Raw genomic sequence first — 22,882 nt, 5'->3', positions numbered from 1 at the left:
TGTATTATTTTTGGCTACACTTAACGTCACCATCTAAAACTCTTAAAACAAACTCAGTAAGTCATTAAAATTCAACCGATGATTAAATTCCACTCAGTCAACTCTGGAATTGTACATGTGCATTATTTCCTATCCATAGGTACTGCTGCGTGGTGACATCACCCAGGAACTCCTAGGATGTCCATCCAATTGCTGGACTTTTCTAATTTTACGAAGAAACTTCCTGAAACTGAGTACAGCTACGTCTGGCTGACCACTCCCGTGCATCTGGAAATCCAAGCACACGACTTCTATCTGGTATGTTTCCTTCATATACAGAGTGCCGGAGGAGACCCCAACACATTCGCGGAGCTGACTCTGTTACGTATGCTGCCAAATACAAATGTACCGGAGCTCTTCCGATAGCTACTCTTTTCATTCTTCTTGTTGCCTTTCTTACAGTTTTAGACGTTTTAGTATGGCATGTCCTTAACCAAAAAAAAAATCACCAAGGGAGTTTGCAAGAAGCTGCAACAGTAGCATAATCCATACAGCAGTCTGGTGACTGATACGGCCCCAAACCAGAATGATCTCTCCTGATGACAGCTTTCTGTCATCCCCTGCTCTTCACCTCCTTGGTTCGGGTGCCACTGCACAAATGGTCTTCAGTCTATCAAGCCCATCCCGAGCCTGGCAAAGGGGGTTGGCTTTTCTAAAGATCAGCCGTGCCAGGTCATTCGCCATCACCGGTAAAATATAACCTCTTTGTCCTCCTCACTCCTTTTTACTCCTGCACATGGTCCTGGGGCCCCACGGCTCCTGTTGCAATGCCCTGCTCCCCAGGCCCTGCGCCTTCCCCCCCCCAGTGCTAAACTTGAGGGCCACCCACTCCGCCGCCCCCATCACATCCTCAAGTGCACTGGCAGTTTGTTCCCCTCTCGAATGCTCTCACACACACTCGTGGGAAAGACCCATCACACTGGGTTGTGAGTATTTGCTTTTTGGTGGTCTGTCTATCCCACGGGACTAAACAATAGGGACTGTGGCTTTTTTATCTCAGGGTCACCAGGGCAAAGCACAAAGCAAAAGACTAATTTACAGAAAGACAGAATGGCTGATTTTCTACATTACAGGTCTACTGAAAATGTAGACAGTCGTGCCTTTCTTTCTACCTGCCACGATGTGGTATGGTTCCAGACTGATACCAGTTAGCAAACGCTGACACTCTTTTCTGAGTTATTCTATGCCGATGAACCTTAAGTAAGGCATCCGGGTTTCTGAGCTCCTGACCCCTTCAATCAGAGAGCCCAACGCAGTGAGGACCGGGGCAGTCTAGTCCCTCCTCAAGCCCTCGCTGACTTTCTAAAATGACCTAGGATGGCTTGGGGACAAGCAGAAGGAAAGTGAATGACATACCATGGGCTTCTCTGCCTTGACTGCTTTCACTTGGAGGCATTCATCCCGCTTTGAGGTAGTATTGCTGAGGTCCTTCTGCTCCCCAAGGGCTCCCTGAGTCTGCCGGCCAGGCGACCGGGACTGTGAATGGCTGCCGGAATCACGGGGTGGGGGGGGGCGAGGATGAATGTCCCCACGCTGCTTCTTGGTCACATGAGCCTCTGGGCCATGCACTGTCTTCACGTGCTTCCGGAGGGAACTCGGGTCTGTGTAGCGCTTCGTGCAACCTGGGATTTTGCACACATACGGTTTCTGCCAAAAGCCACAAGAACAAAATAAGAGATTGTTATCAAAGTGCTAATGCCCCAGCCCAACAGTCTCATGGACGCACACCGCAGCCTTCTTTCAAAGCACTTCCACAAAGCTGGGAAGTATTCAGATACCTCTGGGTACTAAGGGTTTAATAAAGGCCATTTGAACACTGCTCAGGGGCCAGTGTGAATCTAGTTTTAATAGACTATTATTTTAGAGAATGCTCAAGGAGAGCTACAAATGTGCAAATCGCCTGGATATGCTTGGAAACATTTATCCTATGAGTAGGAAGAAGGATCCTGGTGTTGGGGTAGCTTCTCAATAGGTATTTGAAGATGGTGATGGGGAAGACGATGATGATGATGATGATGGTGACAACTATAGAAGGCTCAGACCCCCATCACCTCATCAGAAGACTGCTATATGCCTTTGGGAGAACTTGTATGAAGAAATTTCTTAGGGACTCCTGGTTCTCAGATCAAAAATCACTACACCCGTTGTGAAAATGTGCACATAGGCATCGTAAAAAAAAATTGCCTATAGCCTCTTCCGTGTTAGATATGACTAAAACATGTCCATTTGGGTCACATTACAACGGTGTGGGATGTTCGGGGCTCAGAATATCCAGAACTTTTCTGATCCTCAAAGCTGTAAAGCCCTGTTCAACCACCTATGAATGCTCACTCACAAACTGAGAAGGGCTGATGGATGGCGGCCTGGAAATGAGGATTCCTGTCTGGCTCTGCTCCTGAGTACTAAGGCCTGTGAATTATTTATTCCATGTTCCATGTGGGCCGGTGACCAAACCTACAAATGCAGTCATTAAAAACTCTATAGATGCTTATAGCTACATTATTTACTCAAATCACAGAATCGTAGGCATTTACTCATGACCAACGTCAAAACTGGGATTTTGTTTACCTGGCTTGAAATATAATATAGTCACGAATCCTTACAAGAATATGTATCTGTGTATGTAGTGAAAAGAAGGGCCATATGCACCCCAATGTTCATAGCAGCAATGTCCGCAATAGCCAAACTGTGGAAAGAGCCGAGATGCCCTTCAACAGATGAATGGATAAAGAAGATGTGGTCCATATATACAATGGAATATTACTCAGCCATCAGAAAAGATGAATACCCAACTTTTACATCAACATGGATGGGACTGGAGGAGATTATGCTAAGTGAAATAAGTCAAGCAGAGAAAGTCAATTATCATATGGTTTCACTTATTTGTGGAACATAAGGAATAGCATGGAGGACATTAGGAGAAGGAAGGGAAAAATGGGCAGGGGGATTTGGAGGGAGAGATGAACCATGAGAGACTAGGGACCTGAGAAACAAACAGGGTTTTAGAGGGGAGGGGGGAGGGGGGATTGGTTAGCCCCGTGATGGGTATTAAGGAGGGCACGTACTGCATGGAGCACTGGGTGTTATACGAAAACAATGGATCATGGATCACCACATCAAAAACTAATGATGTATTGTATGGTGACTAATATAACATAATAAAATTTAAAAAAATAAAATAAAATAAAATAAAATTTGTTAATCACGGAAAAAAAAAAAAAGTATGTATCTGTGTAGACCAGAAGATGAGCTATTAGGTAAGCGATAGTCATAAAAAGCATGATTAGTATAATGTACCCATTATATTAAAAAAAGATATCCTGTCTTATAGAATGTATGTGTCTAAAAGATGCTTTTTCACTAAAAGCCCAAGACAGACTGAGTGCTACATAAAATGATGAAATGCCCTAATGTAGTGAAGACTCCGAAAATTATCCCGAGAGACTTCACCTCCAAATTTGAGATTCTTTTGGGGGAGAATTGATTCCCATTAACTATGAATTACTTCTATTCAGGGGCTGGTGTGATTTGCAGCACATATATAATGAAACGAGCGCATTGACTTCTATGCATTAGGGACAGAAGAATGGCTCCAGCAATGAGTGCTATTACCTTACGGCGTCCTGACATCGGCCCAACGCCGGCTCACCGCGCTGCCGTGATGGACTGTTCTATCAGCGGGCACGCCGGGATGCATGGCGCAGGTGTCGGGGGCAGGGGGGCGCAGGGAGAGAGCCGGGCCCGCATTACACGCCTGAGGAGCTACTCTTCCCATAAGTATATGCATGTGTATACCCTGGGTTAGCTTGGAAAGGGGGACACAAATAGAGGTGGAAAGTCTTTGCTTGCCATCAATGACTGAAATGAAATATAAGTGTACGCAGGGATAATAAATGTTGTCAGTCTCACTGAGTTCCCTGTGTCTCCCGTCCTAGATGTTCAACTTTTGCCATGGTTGTTTCCTTTTTGACTCACTCAGCTGAAAGGTACTTCGTGAAAGTAATTGCTGTGTTTTTTACTTGACTTTGTAGCATTTATCCAACTAAATTTTTCAATAAACGTTTAATGGTCCTCACTATAGGCAAGACTCATATACTGCAGGATTTAATGTCCAAGGTTACAAAATGTGCAGGAAAAATAAGACAGCATGTAATTATCACCAGGCCCAAGTATGAATGCCACAGAAGGATGTGGACGGAGGACAATCATGTTTTAGTTGGGATGATTGTGGGGAGCATCGGTTACTACGCTTTTATATCTGGGTATAACACCCAGCTCGTGGGGTCTGAGGGTGAAATAAGACGATATATGAAACGCTCATCACGATGTGTTTGTGGCACAGAGTAATTACTCAGTGAACCAAACTTTATTAGGAGAAGGCTCTGTAGCTGGGTCCTGAAAGTAGACCAAAATTCTGAGGGATAAAAATGAAGGTAAGAGGATGTGAAAGGAAAGCCACGGTCCAGAGGCAGGACCGCTTAACGCATGCGGGTGTGGCTGTCCCGTTCCACTCATGGCCACAGAGGTCAGAGGTCAAGCCTTGAAGGGCAGGCTTGGGCCGGGTGCCAGCAGGTGCAAGCCGAGAGAATCTGAACTTTCCCTCTAGGAAAGAGGAAGCCACTGGAATGTTCTGGAAAGGGAGATACAACTGAGTCAGAGCTCAAGGATACTTGCCTAGTGTGGCTTTGGGGGGACATGAGCTGTGTGGTCTAGAGTCGGGATCCCTGGCAGAGGCCACTGCTATGGCCCCAAATGGGTGAGGCAGACTAAGGGTGCAGGAGGAAGGCCAGACTGGCTTCCCCAGCGGGAATGACGCCCCTCCTGTTCAAGTCCATGGTATTCTTTCTGTTCTATACCCACAACAGCAAAGCGTGTGCCACCTAACTAGCTATCGATATTTGTTTAGGGAATGAATGAAAGTACAAATAAATGAGAGCAAATAAATGAAAGAAGATACCCAGATTTATCTAGGACCGGCTCATGACACAAATCTAGATTCTTAATTTTGGTGGATGTGAAGCCGTCCATCATTTACACGGAGGGCCAAAGCCTTGCGTGGTCAAGGTGGTTAACTTATTTTAGATACACTGCTCAACACTGGCGAAAGATATGATTGAACAGGATAACTTTTAATCTCATAATGGATAAACGCTCACATGGCGCTACACTCTTGACCTCACGGAGGTGGACAAGCTCCACTCTAATGCATTTAAGCAAAGCAAACAGCTATGCACATAATTTAACTCCTTAAGAAAGATAAAAAGCTGAGTAAGTATGTGTGTATATGTTCACTGCTAATCCTAACACACCCACTGCCCCAATTTCTCCACAATAACAGGAGGGAAACTTGTCCTAAAATCTATAGGAATGAATACCTTCTAAATTTCTAGAGTGCAGTTAAATATATCAATTTAATTCTAACTTAATCGAATCCCCTAAAACATTTTAAATTGAGATATAATCCACATACCATAAAAAGAACCCTTTTAAGTTGCACAATTCAGTGGCATTTAGTACATCCACAATCTTGTGCAACTATCACCATTTATCAATCAAATTCCAGAATATTTCCAACATCTTCCAAAGAAATCCTGTATCTATTAGCAGTCACCCCCTATTCCCTTCTCTCAGCCTCTGGCAACCACTGATCTGCTTTCCGTCTCTACGGATTCGCCTAGACTCCCTAAAACTTTGCACAAAACAAGAACAGCAGATTACATAGCAACTTCTACATGTAGTAAAGGCGTTTTTGACATAAAAAAATGGAGATGTGGCAACTCCCCTAAAGCATCCTCCAACAGTTGATTAATAATAAGAGACTCCAAATGACGTAAGTCTCCTTATTCTGCCATGACCCTTTCAAAAAGAGTCTGTACGTGTGAACCTGCATGTATGAGCTGAAGAGTGAGTGTGGTCTTTTTAAGAAAAGTGTGGCTCATCCCATTAAAGATGTGTTTGCTCTGTCCTGTAAGCTGAAGGGACACTTGGAGAGGACCTTACAGCCAATGGTCCCTGAGCTGCTGAGCCAGGTCATGTGCTCCTTCTCTCACATTGTCAAGCAAACTGATGACCTCCTTAGTGGGGCAGAACTATGTCTCATGTTAACAAATTCTGGCTAAATATCCCATTTCTATGCAAAAGGCAGGGAGCCTTTTTGTTAATCTCTGGATTCATTCAAGAGAAGGTTTCACAGAGGAGCCAGAACTTTGCGCTAGACCTTCTTCAAAGAGAAGTTGGAGGCCTTCAGGCAGACATGCATTAAAACCCAGGCAAAATAATTTGAAACCACTTTCATTCTTAAGGCTGCTCTGAAATTCTGGGGGGATGACTATGGACAAACCACAACACAACAGGAACCACCACCAACCTTGAAGCTTTATCCAATATGCGATCTTAAATGACTGACTAGAAACCATTCTGGATTTCTGAGAATAGCTCAAGAGCCTTTGGAATTTAGAATGCCTGGAAATCATGTTTGGCCATGGCTGGCTGCCCTGTAAAGGTCTTTTTGGCCAGAACGCATGTGAAGATACCACCTGGAGAAAGCAAGGAAAAGTGGCCGTCTATCCTTGCTGCTTACGGGGTCGTCCTCTGCAGGGATTCATGCTATTCCAGGCAGAGCAAGTGGGTGGAATGCCAAAGTTAAATGCTCCTACTGTTTGACCAGTAGGTGGCAGTTCTGAACAAGGCGAAACTTGCTTGCCAGGGGTTTGAAGTTCCCTCTGGGTCTGCGTTACTCACCAAACCAGGACCCTTTGCAGCCAGCCCCATGGCAGAGGAGGCTCTAGGCCTTCACCTGCAGCCTCAGCGCCCAGTCCTGCTGGGCCAAGAGGAAATGAAACGGAATGGTCCTTGTCTCCAAGTGCATTGCCCGTGAGGGCTCTTTGTTTCCACCCTGAGCTCGGGGCCCAAACAGTGTCTCGTGGGGGAGCCTCACCTCATTGGAATGCGTCCTGTTTTGGTGCTTGGCGCGATCAGAGGCATTTGAGAAAGCCTTGTTGCAACCTTCGTGCTCACAGACGTACGGTTTCTCTCCAGTGTGAGATCTCAAGTGCGTTTTCAAGTTTTCTAGTCTCGAGTAGGCCTTTGTGCAACCTTCAAACTAAGGACAACAGGTAAATCTGCATTACCCCACACAATAACGGCTTATGCCTAACACTCCCTCAAAATTGATGAAAGACTGACATTTCGAGGGTCAGCAGCTTTTCAAAACCGAGGAACAAAAGTCTACTAAACTCTGCATTTATTGGGATTCAGATGGGGCTCAGTGCAGTTCAAGAGACAGCGTTTTCAGGGCTACTAAAAAGTCCTGGAGGTTTTTTTTTTTTTTTTTTCTTTTTTTTTAATAGACCACTCAATGTGGACAATGGGTTTCATTATCTGCTCATTGATCTCCTCAAGTTCCCACTGATTTTAGATTCAGCACAAAGTTCACTAATATGGCTTTGTGTCCATACAAAGGCATGGAATTTGATCGTGTTTGTAAAGGGCCTTTAAGATGTAAAGCACAGGGCTGAGCAGTGCCCAGTGAGCCTGGAGGCACCTCGGTGAAAGGAGGCTTAGTCCCAGCCCTCTTGTGGGTCTACACAGGGCCATGGGGGTGGACTAGGAAGGCAAAGTTAAACTCTGAAGTCACGTGGGTTCTGTTTTTAAAAGTGAGCTTAAGGGTTTCAAGTCAAAGCTGGCACCTCCCTCTGCCCTCCGGGTCCTCCCGCGTGATGGGCATTAGTGCTGGGCAGGATGCTGGCCATACACTCATTCCCAGTGCCCACCAGTGCATCCCAGCTGCCGCCCGCCCGCCTGCCAGTCTGCTGTCCAATGTGGGAGCCACGTGCCACCAGAGGCTGTTGATATTTACATTTTTAAAAAATGAAATTACAAAAATCAGTTCCTTGGTTGCTCTGGCCAGGTGTCCAAAGCACCCGAGGGGCACATGTGGCCTCCGGCTACCGTGTCGGACAGGGCAGGTCAGAGCGCTTCCGCTGTCCCCCGAAGTGTGGTTGTCAGGGCCCCTTCTCCACTTCTGGCCTCCCCCCCATCCCAGAACACCCTCTCAGAACTCCAGGCATTCATCACAGACCCCGGCTCCTCCCGCCGCCTGGCCGGGTCCATCTGCACAGCGTGCAGACGCCCCGCCCCCCGCGGAGGAACCCGAACCCCAGCCTGACACACGCCCCTGCCGGGTGGCCCCCCGCCCGCAGCTCGTGCCGCACACTCACAGTGCATTTGTGAGGCTTTTCCCCCGTGTGCCTCCTCATGTGCACCACCAGCATGTACTGGGCTTTGAAGGGCTTCTGCTCTCTTGAGCAATCCAACCACCGGCACACGAATTCCTTCTTCTCGCCGTGAATATGGTCGTTATTTATATGCTGGGGTGGGGAAAAAGAAAGGGAAAGTGCGTGGGAATGCAGGACTCATTTCTGAAGGTGACAGAAGGGAGGGCAAGAAGTGCCCCAACCCTCAGCCCTAAGGAACATAGGATAACTTTATATATAGATGATCTTTTTTTTTTTTTTTGATATGTTTCTTAAGTAAATTTGCTCTTAGTAACCGTGCACATACATTTCCTAACCAGCGGGAGTGGTGCTATTTGGAGGAGGCCTGGTGGCCCAGAAAAGGTACCGCACACGGCCTCTGAAAAGGGGAGCTGTGAAATGGGGTGAGCCCATGCGTCCTCGCCGGGCCTCCCCCTTTTTCACCGGCCGAGTGGGGGTCAAGGTCAACAGAGCACAGGGGAACTCCCCAGCTCCCACCGCTCGGGTTAGCGCTGCGGCTGAGATCTCAGGAAGGGAACACACACACACACACACACACGTGTGCACACACACACGTCATTCTGTGACAGGAGCACCAAAAACCGAAGCGCTTTCTCAAACTACACTTTAGTTCCAATTAGTGGGATTTTTTTCTTCGATGAATCACAGACAAATAAACCAAATACTGAAGAGAACCAGGAGACCAAAGAAATGCTATCGTCTCTGGATCGTAGCCTTCTTGATGTACAAAACACAGGGATGGCTCACCTAGGCTCCAAGGTTCCTTTCCAGCTCTATAGAACTCTCTTAACTTCATTTGTAAAACAAAGATGAATTTCCCTGAATGCCTCATTAATTCAGTTTTAGAACCATTTTTTATATAGTTCCTTGGGGTCATATCTCAAGGGTTCTACAACCGGAAGACACAAAGAACCCTACAGAAACACCCAAGGAAGAGAAGGTTCTCACCTTGGATCAAATTTAAGTCAGTTTAAGTAAGACGATTATGTGATTTAAATGTCCATTTAATTACTGAGGAAATCAATGTCCTGGGTGGATCCTTTTGGTTTTATTCTCTGGTTACCCCACATTCTGTCTGCCTTAATGTAAGATTCTTGCAAGGACTTTCTCAACGTACGTAAAAACACACCACAAATGAACCTGTTCAGTGAGAGAAAGCCCCCTTCGGATTCCATGCACTGCGTGGTCATAACAGAACGTTTAATTACTTTCTTGCGTAGGCTCTGACTCCTGAGTGAGTGGTCTCTGGGGGCCCCGCGGGTAAGATTCCACCCTCAGCCGGCCTTGCCCGGTTCCTCTAGGAGGGGGCCTGCCGCGGCAGGAAAAAGTGACGTGTGTTCTGCTTCCTGGACTTGAACACTGGGTGAGGGCAGAGAAAGACAGTTGCTATGAACTCCCCGCTCCTCAAGCAGCTCCTGCCAATCACACGAATCCATCCCATATAAACTGCTCTTGGTTCACTTTTCCCCAAGCTACTGGAAATAAGCTCCTTGGATTGATGGACACGAAAGAACAAAGAGAAAGGATGGGAAGGAGGAAGGAAGAGGGAGGCAGGCGGAGCTGGAAAACGGAGTTAGAACTCGGGCTGAGTCTACTCCTAGAGGACAGGACCCACAGCTTCTAGCTTCATAGTCTCAGCAACTGGCCGGGGGTCCCTGGCACCTGGCAGGTCCTCAGTAAATATTTTGCTGAATTGATTGGACTCATGTGGCAAACTGAACTTTCACTGGACAAAAGAGATTGAACTTGATGCTTCTGCTTATCTTAACTTAGCTTCATTTCACCTAGTGTCCATACAATATGATTTTAATGTAATGTGTTTGATCACTTTAAGATGATACACTATCAAGAAGTCAAAAGGATGTGAATGATATCCAAACACGAATCCTACCTGGCTGGGTCGAATAAGGGAACACTGGGTGAGTGTACTCTTTTTGTTCTGCACACACACTTCCTGAACAGAACTGAGTGCTTGTTATCTAAGATCCCCAGGTCTCCAAGAGGAGACGGTGGGATTATCAGAGTATGAGCTAGAATATCTAGAGTTTTCTGAGGGGATGTTGCATTGAGCCGAGTCTCAAGTTTTCTAGAAATACTTTTTCTCATCAGTTAATAAATGCTTACTGTACATTACGTGATTGCAACACCCCATTCATCTGTCCTGCATTTACTCGTGCATACTGAGGTCCACTCCATACCAAGCCCCATGCTGGGGAACCAGACAGACATGCTTCCTGCCCTAAGAAAATGATAGTCTACCGGAGCCAAGCAGATAATGTCTTAAATTACTACACAATTATAGTTGTGATCAGTGTTGTGAAAGGAAGTAAGAGGGTTTTCTAAAAATAATTAATAGGGGGTCTCAAATCCGTGTGATGCACCGAAGAGGAGGGTTAGCTTCTTCAGTGAAGGGGCATTTATGGTAGGGCCCAAGTGATGCATGGAGACCTGCCAGGTGTGCAGATAAGAGACAGTGTGGGGAGAAAGGGTCACCATCGCAGAAAAGCGAGACCAATGGGACAGAACAGGGTGAGGACCATGTGTGGTATGTAAAGAACACGCATGGCAGGAGAGGGTGGGTCTAGCAGACCCAGGAGGCATCCAGCATGGCCACTCCCTGGTGCGGTAAGAAGGCATGAGTTTCCACGGGCTGGGTGGATGCCACCAACACCCCACCAGTCCCCTCAGGTGCACGCCTGGCCAGAATAGAGATGGAAGGCTCCAAAGCAGAGGTTGAAACTGGCTGGCTGGCCAAGTCCTAGAAGCTGCCTACCGAGGTGTGGAGGGACCCACTACTAAGCTGGAGGAGGGAGTGGACAAGAAGCTGACGAGAGAGCAGTAACTGAAAGATCCCATTTCCTATTTATACCTCACCAACTCTCGTCGACCTTGGCCTCTGGGACAATGTCTGAAAATTCCAGGGCCAGGAATCGCATGCCGATCAGCCAGCCGATCTGCACGTGGGGAGGGACGAGGAAGAACCTTTGCTAGGCAGTAGGAGCAACCTCACTTTCAGAAAGGTTAGCGTCTGGGGGGTCTTCCCTCTCAGACCCCGTACAGGAGACCTGAGTAATGTCTAATAGGCTTTTGTAATTTTCTGAAACTGCTCTTGAGTGCAAACTTGGATTGAGACCACAAGTTATTTTTCTTGAAATGAGATTCTACCACCTCGGCTGGTGGGGACGGGGTCCAAGTGCTGAGCACGGGATGTAATCAATTACTCTAAAGAAATACGAAGACATCCTTCTGTCTACTTGGGTAGTTCAAATGCATTTTAGGCTGAATGCATTTCCTGACTCTAGATTTCAAGTGAAAAAAATAATTCTAAGAAATACATTTTACATGTCCATGTGTCCTAAACATTTACTTTTCTTTCACAAGCTGCTTGACCTCTGCAGCGAGGCAGACTCTACACTACAGGGGAAAGAACATGCAGTGGGCATTGGAAGAAGCCTCCCAGACCAACTTCTGATGAGCTCTGTATCTCTGGACAGGTCAGTTCTCCTATTTGAACCTTAATTTTCTCATCTGTTAAATCCCGGTGATGAACTAGATTGGGTGTCGGCAAACTTTCTCTGTAAAAAGCCAGACAGGAACTACTTTAGGCTTTGCTGGCCAAAAGGTCGTAGGTACTCAAACTCTGCCACTGTTTTAGGTGAACGGCCATAGACAATGTATAAATGAATGGGTGCAGCTGTTTACCTTTGACTTTATCTTTGACGCTGAACATTTCACGTGTCAAGAAACAGTCTTAAAATTTTTTTTTTCAACCATTTAAAACTGAAAGAACCATTTCTTCCCTCATGGGCTGTGCAAAAGCAAGCAGGGGGTCAGAGCTGGACTGTGGGCCATCAGTTTGCTCATCCCTGACTAAGCGATTTCAGTTTCCTTCTTGGGCTAGCAGAGCCCATGACGTTCTTGGTCAGGCTTGTCAAGCCTGAGGAAGTGAAATTAGAGCAAGGGAGGTGTCAGTGCTAGGGAAAAGACAAAATCCACAGGAAGGAAAAAAAGTCAGGATCCTAGGCTAAACAAGGGGAAGGAGGGAGGCCAGACAGACTCCCCCTGCTCTGTGCTCCTAGGACCCGGTGGATCTTGCTCACCCAAATCCCCAGGTAGCTAAGACTACACGCAGCGAATTCTTAGCATTCCACCGACAGAATGCTCCCACGTGAAGCTGGCCTGAAATTCAATGGGCATGTGTTTATTTGTGGTTTCATCGAACATTTGACTTCCTAGCAATGAAACGTTAATCAAATATATAAATAATTTAATTGGAGGGAAAATAATGCATGATTAAAGTCCAAACTAATCCAACACAAAGACATGCAATTTGCCAGTGGCGCAAGTTCCAGAAAGAGATAGATGGCGTAAATTATAGTGCCGTGTGCCAACTCCCTCGGCTCGGCTGCTCGGAACTCTCCCCATCAGGACAACCAGGACAGGGACACCAGGACCGCACTGCACCACCCCCCCCGCCCCCCCACCCCCACCCCCCCACGCACAGCTTCTGCAGGATTCCATCTTCCAAGCAGGACTGGAAGCATCTGCCTCGGGAAACTGATGGCTGTTGGAACAAGTAAATCTCTCAGGCACCCACAGCAAACCAACAAAGTTGCTGTGTCCCCAGTGGGACGTGTCTGCAGCCAGGTGAGCCAAGACCCCGCATTCCCATCCCTTCTGCTCCCCGTGGTGCCCCAGGGACACAGGGAGGAGGGAGAAGCCTCTCTGTTGGCCTGGCCTGGCCATCGAGGCAGCCTGGGAGGCTTCGGTGCTGTGGGCAGAAAGACCTGAAGGAAAATGGGGGAGAGGTAGCTTTTCTGTCACGGACAGCAAAATGGATGCTATAATGGCCTTCGCTAAGCTAATCAGAATCATTCTTCTTGCATCGTTATTTTGCTCCCAGGAAAGAACAGGTAGTTCTTCCTCAGTCTAACTGCAAACCCTTCGGATGAAGTGCATTTGTGTGCCGTCTATCGGTCCCGATTGTTGGTGGCCCTCCAAATAAAGCTGCTAGTCAAGCGGTTCAGGAACCTGGGAAGCATCCTTCTGCTTGCTCTCTGTCTCCCTCGCCTTCGGCCAGATTCCCCGCCGATTCCCACCCAGAAAGCGCAAGTTTTCACGATGGGTAAGCACCCTCCATCGAGGCAACTTCCTCAGAGGAGAAGCGACGGTAGGGCTCGAGGGGAGCGTGGAAGCTTCGCACACACATCCCCGTGCAAACTCAGTTCTAGGGGAGCGTGGAAGCTTCGCACGTACATTCCCGTGCAAATTCAGCTCGAGGGGAGCGTGGAAGCTTCGCAGGTACATCCCTGTGCAAAATCAGCTCGAGGGGAGCGTGGAAGCTTCGCACACACATCCCCTTGCAAACTCCGCTCAAGGGCAGCACGCTGATCAGTAGACAGACGCCCCGCTGATCAAGGTCAGTGCACTCCTAAAACCAGACAGCTCCTTCCCATGCAGAAGGTGAATTCCTCCCGCTGTTGTAATGAAAATATTACCATTGAGCACACCTAAAACCAGGGAAGGCAGGACATGTAAAACTTTAGACTCGGCCCTCGCCATGATCTTCCTACGCCTCCCCTGTGCATAGGCATTACACACCTGTCTTTCTGTCCGTTCCTACTGTTTCTCAGGTAACACAGGATTTTGTCACCAATTTATAAGTTTTCTACAAAGTACACTGACAAGTTTTTCACAGCAGGAGGTACAAAGAGCATGGTCTTCAGTAGCATGGTGCTCAAGGAAATATGATCTGTCTCCACACAAACACCCATGTGCATATGTACACACAAACACATACATGTCCGCACACACATACACAGTGCTACTGCTTTGACAGAAGAGAAAATAAAGACTGGGAGAGTAATGTATTTTGTATATGAACGCTCAAGACATCGGGATCTGCATTATGGGCATGAAGCCTACAGATGCTCGCTGGACCCTCAGTTTTATTTCTGACTCATCCCTTTGCTACATTTCTCTGTATCTTAACCCATAAACACGCCACTATTTGATGCCATTATTTTATTTTAAACTGAAGGAAATAAAACCGAAACCCTGCCTTCTCAGAAACTAGAAATGCTTGATGCTTTCTACATCTTTTCACACTGCTACCAGCTGAGCTCAGAAACCAGGCTCAAGTCAGTGAATATGTTTCGTAGAATTCAATAATTTGTAACTTTTAAGGATGTGCTGAGAGTGTATGTTAAGAAAGCATCCTATTTTAGCAGAGGATGGGATACAAGCAAGTAAACAATTTTAAATAAGCTCAATTTTCAATTTGTTTCCTGACTTTATATTATCAATTTATTTACAGTTGATTCTTGGACAACACAGGAGTTGGGGTGCTGACACCCGGCACACCCAAAAATCTGCATGCAGGTTTTCACTGCTCAAGAACTTAACTACCATTAGCCTACTGTTGACCAGAAGCCTTACTGATAATATTAACAGTCAATTAACGCATATATTGTATGTTATGTGTATTATACACTGTATTCTTTCAATAGAGTAAGCTGGAAAGAGAAAATGTTATTAAGAAAATCATAAGGAAGAGAAAACACATTTACAGGGTTTTCCTGTATTTATCAAAAAAAAAAAAAATCCACATGTAAGTGGACCCATGCAGTTCAAACCCACGTTCAAGAGTCACCAGCACTATCTCTTAGTAGTCCAGAGATATTTCTGTAAAAGAGAAAGAGAAAAAATACTTTATAAGGCATTAAAGCTTCATGTACATTAAAACTGATTTGAGAGAGAAACTGGCATCGTTTGCCTATAAGAAACTATGCAAGAATCCTTCGAAACTTTCTGTCTGAAAGGAGGCATATGCCTTCTTTTATTTATTTATTTATTTATTTGAGAGAGAACGAGAGAGAGAGAGCATAAAAGTGGGGAGGGTCAGAGGGAGCAGACTCCTCACTGAGCAGGGAGCCCGATGCGGGACTCGATCCCGGGAGTCCAGGATCATGACTGGAGCCGAAGGCAGTTGCTCATCCAATTGAGCCACCCAGGTGCCCGGCATGTGCCTTCTTGTTGCGGGTATTTGATTCATGTGCCATATCTGAAAAGTTATACAAGTTTCGTGACACAGATTCTATTAGGGACAAACTATGGATTCCTAACAGCTTCATTAGGCAGAAGTAGGAAAAAGCAGCAACCACTGACGATCAGGGCTGAAACAGGCCTTTTATCTCCATATGTGCTTTAATTTTAGATAAATAAAATAATTTAAAGGGTTTTGTTGGCACCATCAATCGTCCTAATAGTATTTACAATGTGATGCTTGCTGTGGGAGGGATCGCCCCGAAGACCCCCCAACACAACTGCTTGAATCCGTACTGGTTTATAAAATATCCAGGCACCTTAATCAAAAATGGGGGCGGTAACTGCTAGGATAAATGAGGCAGAAGAGAGAATCAGTAATATAGAAGACCAAATGATGGAAAATAAAGAAGCTGAGAAAAAGAGAGATAAACAACTACTGGATCACGAGGGCAGAATTCGAGAGATAAGCGATACCATAAGACGAAACAACATTAGAATAATTGGGATCCCAGAAGAAGAAAGAGAGAGAGGGGCAGAAGGTATAATGGAGCAAATTATAGCAGAGAACTTCCCTAATTTGGGGAAGGAAACAGGCATCAAAATCCAGGAAGCACAGAGAACCCCTCTCAAAATCAATAAAAATAGGTCAACACCCCGACATCTAATAGTAAAACTTACGAGTCTCATAGACAAAGAGAAAATCCTGAGAGCAGCTCGGGAGAAGAGATATGTAACCTACAATGGTAGAAACATTAGATTGGCAACAGACCTGTCCGCAGAGACCTGGCAGGCCAGAAAGGACTGGCAGGATATATTCAGAGCACTAAATGAGAAAAATATGCAGCCAAGAATACTCTATCCAGCTAGGCTGTCATTGAAAATTGAAGGAGAGATAAAAAGCTTCCAGGACAAACAAAACTAAAGGAATTTGCAAACACAAAACCAGCCCTACAAGAAATCTTGAAAGGGGTCCTCTAAGCAAAGAGAGACCCTAAAAGCAACATAGACCAGAAAGGAACACAGACAATATACGGTAACAGTCACCTTACAGGCAATACAATGGCACTAAATTTCTATCTTTCAATAGTTACCCTGAATGTAAATGGGCTAAATGCCCCAATCAAAAGACACAGGCTATCAGACTGGATTAAAAAACAAGACGCATCGATATGCTGTCTGCAAGAGACTCATTTTAGAACCAAAGACACCCCCAGACTGAAAGTGAGGGGGTGGAAAACCATTTACCATGCTAATGGACACCAAAAGAAAGCTGGGGTGGCAATCCTTATATCAGACAAATTAGATTTTAAACCAAAGACTGTAATAAGAGATGAGGAAGGACATTATATCCTACTTAAAGGGTCTATCCAACAAGAAGATCTAACAATTGTAAATATCTATGCCCCTAACATGGGAGCAGCCAATTATATAAGGCAATTAATAACAAAAGCAAAGAAACACATCGACAACAATACAATAATAGTGGGGGACTTTAACACCCCCCTCACTGAAATGGACAGATCGTCTAAGCAAAAGATCAACAAGGAAATAAAGACTTTAAATGACACACTGGACCAAATGGACTTCACAGACATATTCAGAACATTCCATCCCAAAGCAACGGAATACACATTCTTCTCTAGTGCCCATGGAACATTCTCCAGAATAGATCACATCCTAGGTCATAAATCAGGTCTCAACCGGTACCAAAAGATTGGGATCATTCCCTGCCTATTTTCAGACCACAATGCTTTGAAACTAGAACTCAATCACAAGAGGAAAGTCGGAAAGAACTCAAATACATGGAGACTAAAGAGCATCCTACTGAAGAATGAATGGGTCAACCAGGAAATGAAAGAAGAATTAAAAAAATACATGGAAACCAATGAAAATGAAAACACAACTGTTCAAAATCTTTGGGATGCAGCAAAGGCAGTCCTAAGAGGAAAGTATATAGCAATACAAGCCTTTCTCAAGAAACAAGAAAGGTCTCAAGTACACAACCTAACCCTACACCTAAAGGAGCTGGAGAAAGAACAGCAAATAAAGCCTAAACCCAGCAGGAGAAGAGGAATAATAAAGATCAGAGCAGAAATCAATGAAATAGAAACTAAAAGAACAGTAGAACAGATCAACGAAACTAGGAGCTGGTTCTTTGAAAGAATTAACAAGATTGATAAACCCCTGGCCAGACTTATCAAAAAGAAAAGAGAAATGACCCAAATCAACAAAATCATGAATGAAAGAGGAGAGATCACAACCAACACCAAAGAAATACAAACAATTATAAGAACCTATTATGAGCAACTCTACACCAGCAAATTAGATAACCTGGAAGAAATGGATTCATTCCTAGAGATGTATGAACTACCAAGACTGAAGCAGGAAGAAATAGAAAACCTGAACAGACCTATCACCACTAAGGAAATTGAAGCAGTCATCAAAAATCTCCCAAAAAACAAAAGCCCAGGGCCAGATGGCTTCCCAGGGGAATTCTACCAAACATTTCAAGAAGAATTAATACCTATTCTTCTGAAACTGTTCCAAAAAATAGAAATGGAAGGAAAACTTCCAAACTCATTTTATGAGGCCAGCATTACCTTGATCCCCAAACCAGACAAAGACCCCATCAAAAAGGAGAATTACAGACCAATATCCCTGATGAACATGGATGCAAAAATTGTCACCAAAATATTAGCCAATAGGATCCAACAGTACATTAAAAGGATTATTCACCACGACCAGGCGGGATTTATCCCTGGGCTGCAAGGTTGGTTCAACATCTGCAAATCAATCAATGTGATACAATACATTAACAAAAGAAAGAACAAGAATCATATGATCCTCTCAATAGATGCAGAAAAAGCACTTGACAAAGTACAGCATCCTTTCTTGATCAAAACTCTTCAGAGTATAGGCATAGAGGGTACATACCTCAATATCATAAAAGCCATCTATGAAAAACCTATAGCGAATATCATTCTCAATGGGGAAAAACTGAGAGCGTTCCCCCTAAGGTCAGGAACGCGGCAGGGATGTCCACTATCACCACTGCTATTCAACATAGTATTGGAAGTCCTAGCCACAGCAATCAGACAACAAAAAGAAATCAAAGGCATCCAAATCAGCAAAGAAGAAGTCAAACTCTCACTCTTTGTAGATGATATGATACTTTATGTGGAAAACCCCAAAGACTCCACCCCAAAACTGCTAGAACTCATACAGGAATTCAGTCAAGTGGCAGGATATAAAATCAGTGCACAGAAATCAGTGGCATTCCTATACACCAACAATAAGACAGAAGAAAGAGAAATTAAGGAGTCGATCCCATTTACAATTGCACCCAAAACCATCAGATACCTAGGAATAAATCTAACCAAAGAGACAAAGGATCTGTACTCAGAAAACTATAAAATACTCATGAAAGAAATTGAGGAAGACCCAAAGAAATGGAAAAACGTTCCATGCTCATGGATTGGAAGAACAAATATTGTGAAGATGTCAATGCTACCTAGAGCAATCTACACATTCAATGCAATCCCCATCAAAATACCATCCACTTTTTTCAAAGAAATGGAACAAATGATCCTAAAATTTGTATGGAACCAGAAAAGACCGCAAATAGCCAGAGGCATGTTGAAAAAGAAAAGCAAAGCTGGCGGCATCACAATTCCGGACTTCAAGCTCTATTACAAAGCTGTCATCATCAAGACAGTATGGTACTGGCACAAAAACAGACACATAGATCAATGGAACAGAATAGAGAGCCCAGAAATGGACCCTCAACTCTATGGTCAACTCATCTTCGACAAAGCAGGAAAGAATGTCCAATGGAACAAAGACAGTCTCTTCAACAAATGGCGTTGGGAAAATTGGATAGCCACATGCAGAAGAATGAAACTGGACCATTTCCTTACACCACACACAAAAATAGACTCCAAATGGTTGAAAGACCTCAATGTGAGACAGGAGTCCATCAACATCCTAAAGGAGAACACAGGCAGCAACCTCTTTGACCTCAGCCGCAGCAACTTCTTCCTAGAAACATCGCCAAAGGCAAGGGAAGCAAGGGCAAGAATGAACTATTGGGACTTCATCAAGATAAAAAGCTTTTGCAAAGCAAAGGAAACAGTCAACAAAACCAAAAGACAACCACAGAATGGGAGAAGATATTTGCAAATGACATATCAGATAAAGGGCTAGTATCCAAAATCTATAAAGAACTCATCAAACTCAACACCCAAAGAACAAAGAATCCAATCAAGAAATGGGCAGAAGGCATGAACAGACATTTTTCCAAAGAAGACATCCAAATGGCCAACAGACAAATGAAAAAGTGCTCAATATCGCTTGGTGTCAGGGAAATCCAAATCAAAACCTCAATGAGATACCACCTCACACCAGTCAGAATGGCTAAAATTAACAAGTCAGGAAACGACAGATGTTGGCAGGGATGCGGAGAAAGGGGAACCCTCCTACAGTGTTGGTGGGAATGCAAGCTGGTGCAGCCACTCTGGAAAACAGTATGGAGGTTCCTCAAAAAGTTGAAAATAGAGCTACCATATGATCCAGCAATTGCACTACTGGGTATTTACCCCAAAGATACAAAAGTAGGGATCCGAAAGGGTACGTGCACCCCGATGTTTATAGCAGCAATGTCCACAATAGCCAAACTGTGGAAAGAGCCAAGATGTCCATCGACAGATGAATGGATAAAGAAGATGTGGTATATATACACAATGGAATATTATGCAGCCATCAAAAGGAATGAGATCTTGCCATTTGCAACGACGTGGATGGAACTGGAGGGTATTATGTTGAGCGAAATAAGTCAAAAAGAGAAAGACATGTATCATATGACCTCACTGATATGAGGAATTCTTAATCGCAGGAAACAAACTGAGGGTTGCTGGAGTGGGGGGTGGGGTGGGAGGGATGGGGTGACTGGGTGATAGACACTGGGGAGGGTATGTGCTCTGCTAAGCGCTGTGAATTGTGCAAGACTGTTGAATCACAGATCTGTACCTCTGAAACAAATAATGCAATATATGTTAAGAAAAAAAAAGAAGAAGAAGGTAGCAGGAGGGGAAGAATGAAGCGGGGACATCGGAGGGGTAGACGAACCATGAGAGACGATGGACTCTGAAAAACAAACTGAGGGTTCTAGAGGGGAGGGGGGTGGGGGGATGGGTTAGCCTGGTGGTGGGTATTGAGGAGGGCACATTCTGCATGGAGCACTGGGTGTTATGCACAAACAATGAATCATGGAACACTACATCTAAAACTAATGATGTAATGTATGGGGATTAACATAAGAATAAAAAAAATCTTAAAAAAAAAATATCCAGTCACCTTTCAGTTTTCTGATACAACTCAAAAATTATACAGAAAAATATCAAAAGGACTCAAGACTTTGGGTACAAAACACCATTCTCTTTATAAAAATAAAATATTTGCTTCTTTCTGGTCTGTGAATATTAAGAATTAGGCAGAGATGAAAAGCAAAAATCTGCTTCCTGGTTAAGAAGGAATAAATAAATGGAGTCTCTCTGACAGGTAATCAAACCTTGTGTCTAGGTACAAATCAATGACAAAACTACTTTCTTTTCCATGTGTAAGAAAAGACAAAGTTCTCTGAGAAGGTAAATGTCCGAACAGAGGGCTTCACAGTGTTGGATTCAGAGAATGGACTCTAACGCAGCCCCCCACCCCACCCCTGTAGGCTGGACACACAGCTTCCCTACAGTGGAGGCTCATCACGCTCTCGACACGCACCACCACGTGGGTGAGCTAAGTGAAGGAAGGCAGCCACCAAAGGACGCAGATTGTGTGATTCCATTTATACAAACGCCCAGAATAGGCAAGTCTATACAGAAGGGAGGTAAGACTAGTGGTTCCCTGTGGCTAAGAAAGTATTGGGAGGTGGGATTTCTTTTGGCGGTAATGAAGATGTTGTAAATTTGGCTGAAAGGATGGTTGCACAACTCTTTTTTTTTTTTTAAAGATTTTATTTATTTATTTGAGAGAGAGAGAATGAGAGACAGAGAGCATGAGAAGGAGGAGGGTCAGAGGGAGAAGCAGACTCCCTGCCAAGCAGGGAGCCCGATGCGGGACTCGATCCCGGGACTCCAGGATCATGACCTGAGCTGAAGGCAGTCGCTTAACCAACTGAGCCACCCAGGCGCCCCTGCACAACTCTTGTGTATACACTGAGCTGTAGACTTTAAATGGGTGAATCACATGGTATATGAATTTGGGTTTCCGTAGTGCAGTGGTTATCATGTTTGCCTCACATGTGGTGTATGAATTATATGTCAATAAAGATGTTAACCCCTCATTGCTCTCCCCAAAAAAGAGAGAACCATGAAAGTGTCCATTTGACCTTTGAACAACATGGGTTTGAACTGCGTGGGTCCTCCTATATGCAGATTTTTTAGAGTACATTATTATAAATGTATTCTCTCTCCCTTATGACTTTCTAGCCTATTTTTTCTAGCTTATTTTATTGTAAGAATACAGTAAATAATACATATACAACATATGTCCTAATCAACTATTTACATTATTGGTAAGAATTCCAGTCAATAGTAGGTTATTAGTAGTTTAGTTTTGGAAGAGTCAAAAGTTATACACAGATTTCCCACTGCACGGAAAGGTCAATGCTCCAACCCCCCATGTTGTTAAGGGTTGACATATTTGGTGAGGGACTCTGGTGACAGAGGGGACAGTGGGGGGAGAAAGGAAAAGTGGGTGAAGAACAGGGAATAGCCAGGTTGGATCTGACTTTGCCCTGCATCCAGCCCTCAGACAGAGGTCAGCCCTAGCAAATGGTTTCTCATGGAAGGACAAGGGGGCACCTTAATCACAACTTCTACTATAGAACATACACTAACACACACACAAACACACACACACACATGATCCACAGACAGAGTTAAAACAGAACATACTTCTATGACACAATATTTCCTGGTGGATTTCACACTGGACTCAGAGTTAACAACCTGACAACGTCACATAAATGACAATTTCTTCTTACATCCCTTCCTCATCTTTCAAGTTGTAGAGATGAGTGGAAAGATGGACAACACTGAACTTTGTGCAGAGTTGGAAACAAAGCTAAAACAACATACGCTCATATTAGTTCAAGTGTGTGAAGCAAAACAGTGTATGATTTGAAAAAACTGGTATTTTCTAAGACATGATATAGTCTAAAATTTACTAAAATCTCATGGAAAATTCAAGTACAGTTAATTCAGAATCTGTAGTTTTGGTTTTGTTGTTACCTTGAATTATAAAATTACTAGGTGTAAGTCTAATTTGTGATACAATCTTTTTAAAGATTTTATTTATTTGAGAGCAAGAGAAAGAAAGAGAGAGAGAGAGAGCATAAGTAGGGCAGAGGGAGAAGCAGACTCCCCGCTGAGCAGGGAGCCCGAGGCGGGGCTCGATCCCAGGACCCTGGGATCATGACATGAGTCGAAGGCAGATGCCTAAACGACTGAGCCACCCAGGCGCCC

General features: G+C 44.5%; 1 protein-coding gene across 1 annotated transcript in view; it reads right to left on the bottom strand.

Moving 5' to 3' along the window:
- Window positions 1-22,882, bottom strand: part of GLI3 (GLI family zinc finger 3) — a 258,993-nt gene that overhangs the window by 6,612 nt on the left and 229,499 nt on the right. Inside the window, exons 10-12 of the mRNA XM_021703657.1 lie at window positions 8,259-8,408; window positions 6,977-7,141; window positions 1,396-1,686 (exon numbers count right to left, since the gene is read on the bottom strand). Coding sequence (XP_021559332.1) covers window positions 1,396-1,686; window positions 6,977-7,141; window positions 8,259-8,408 — 606 coding nt within the window. The remainder of the gene's footprint in view (window positions 1-1,395; window positions 1,687-6,976; window positions 7,142-8,258; window positions 8,409-22,882) is intronic.

Source organism: Neomonachus schauinslandi, chromosome 12 (genome assembly GCF_002201575.2).
Source record: "Neomonachus schauinslandi chromosome 12, ASM220157v2, whole genome shotgun sequence".
Taxonomy (NCBI): Eukaryota; Metazoa; Chordata; class Mammalia; order Carnivora; family Phocidae; genus Neomonachus; species Neomonachus schauinslandi.
Note: the sequence above shows the minus strand (reverse complement) of the source record. Positions and strands in the feature narration are given on the sequence as shown.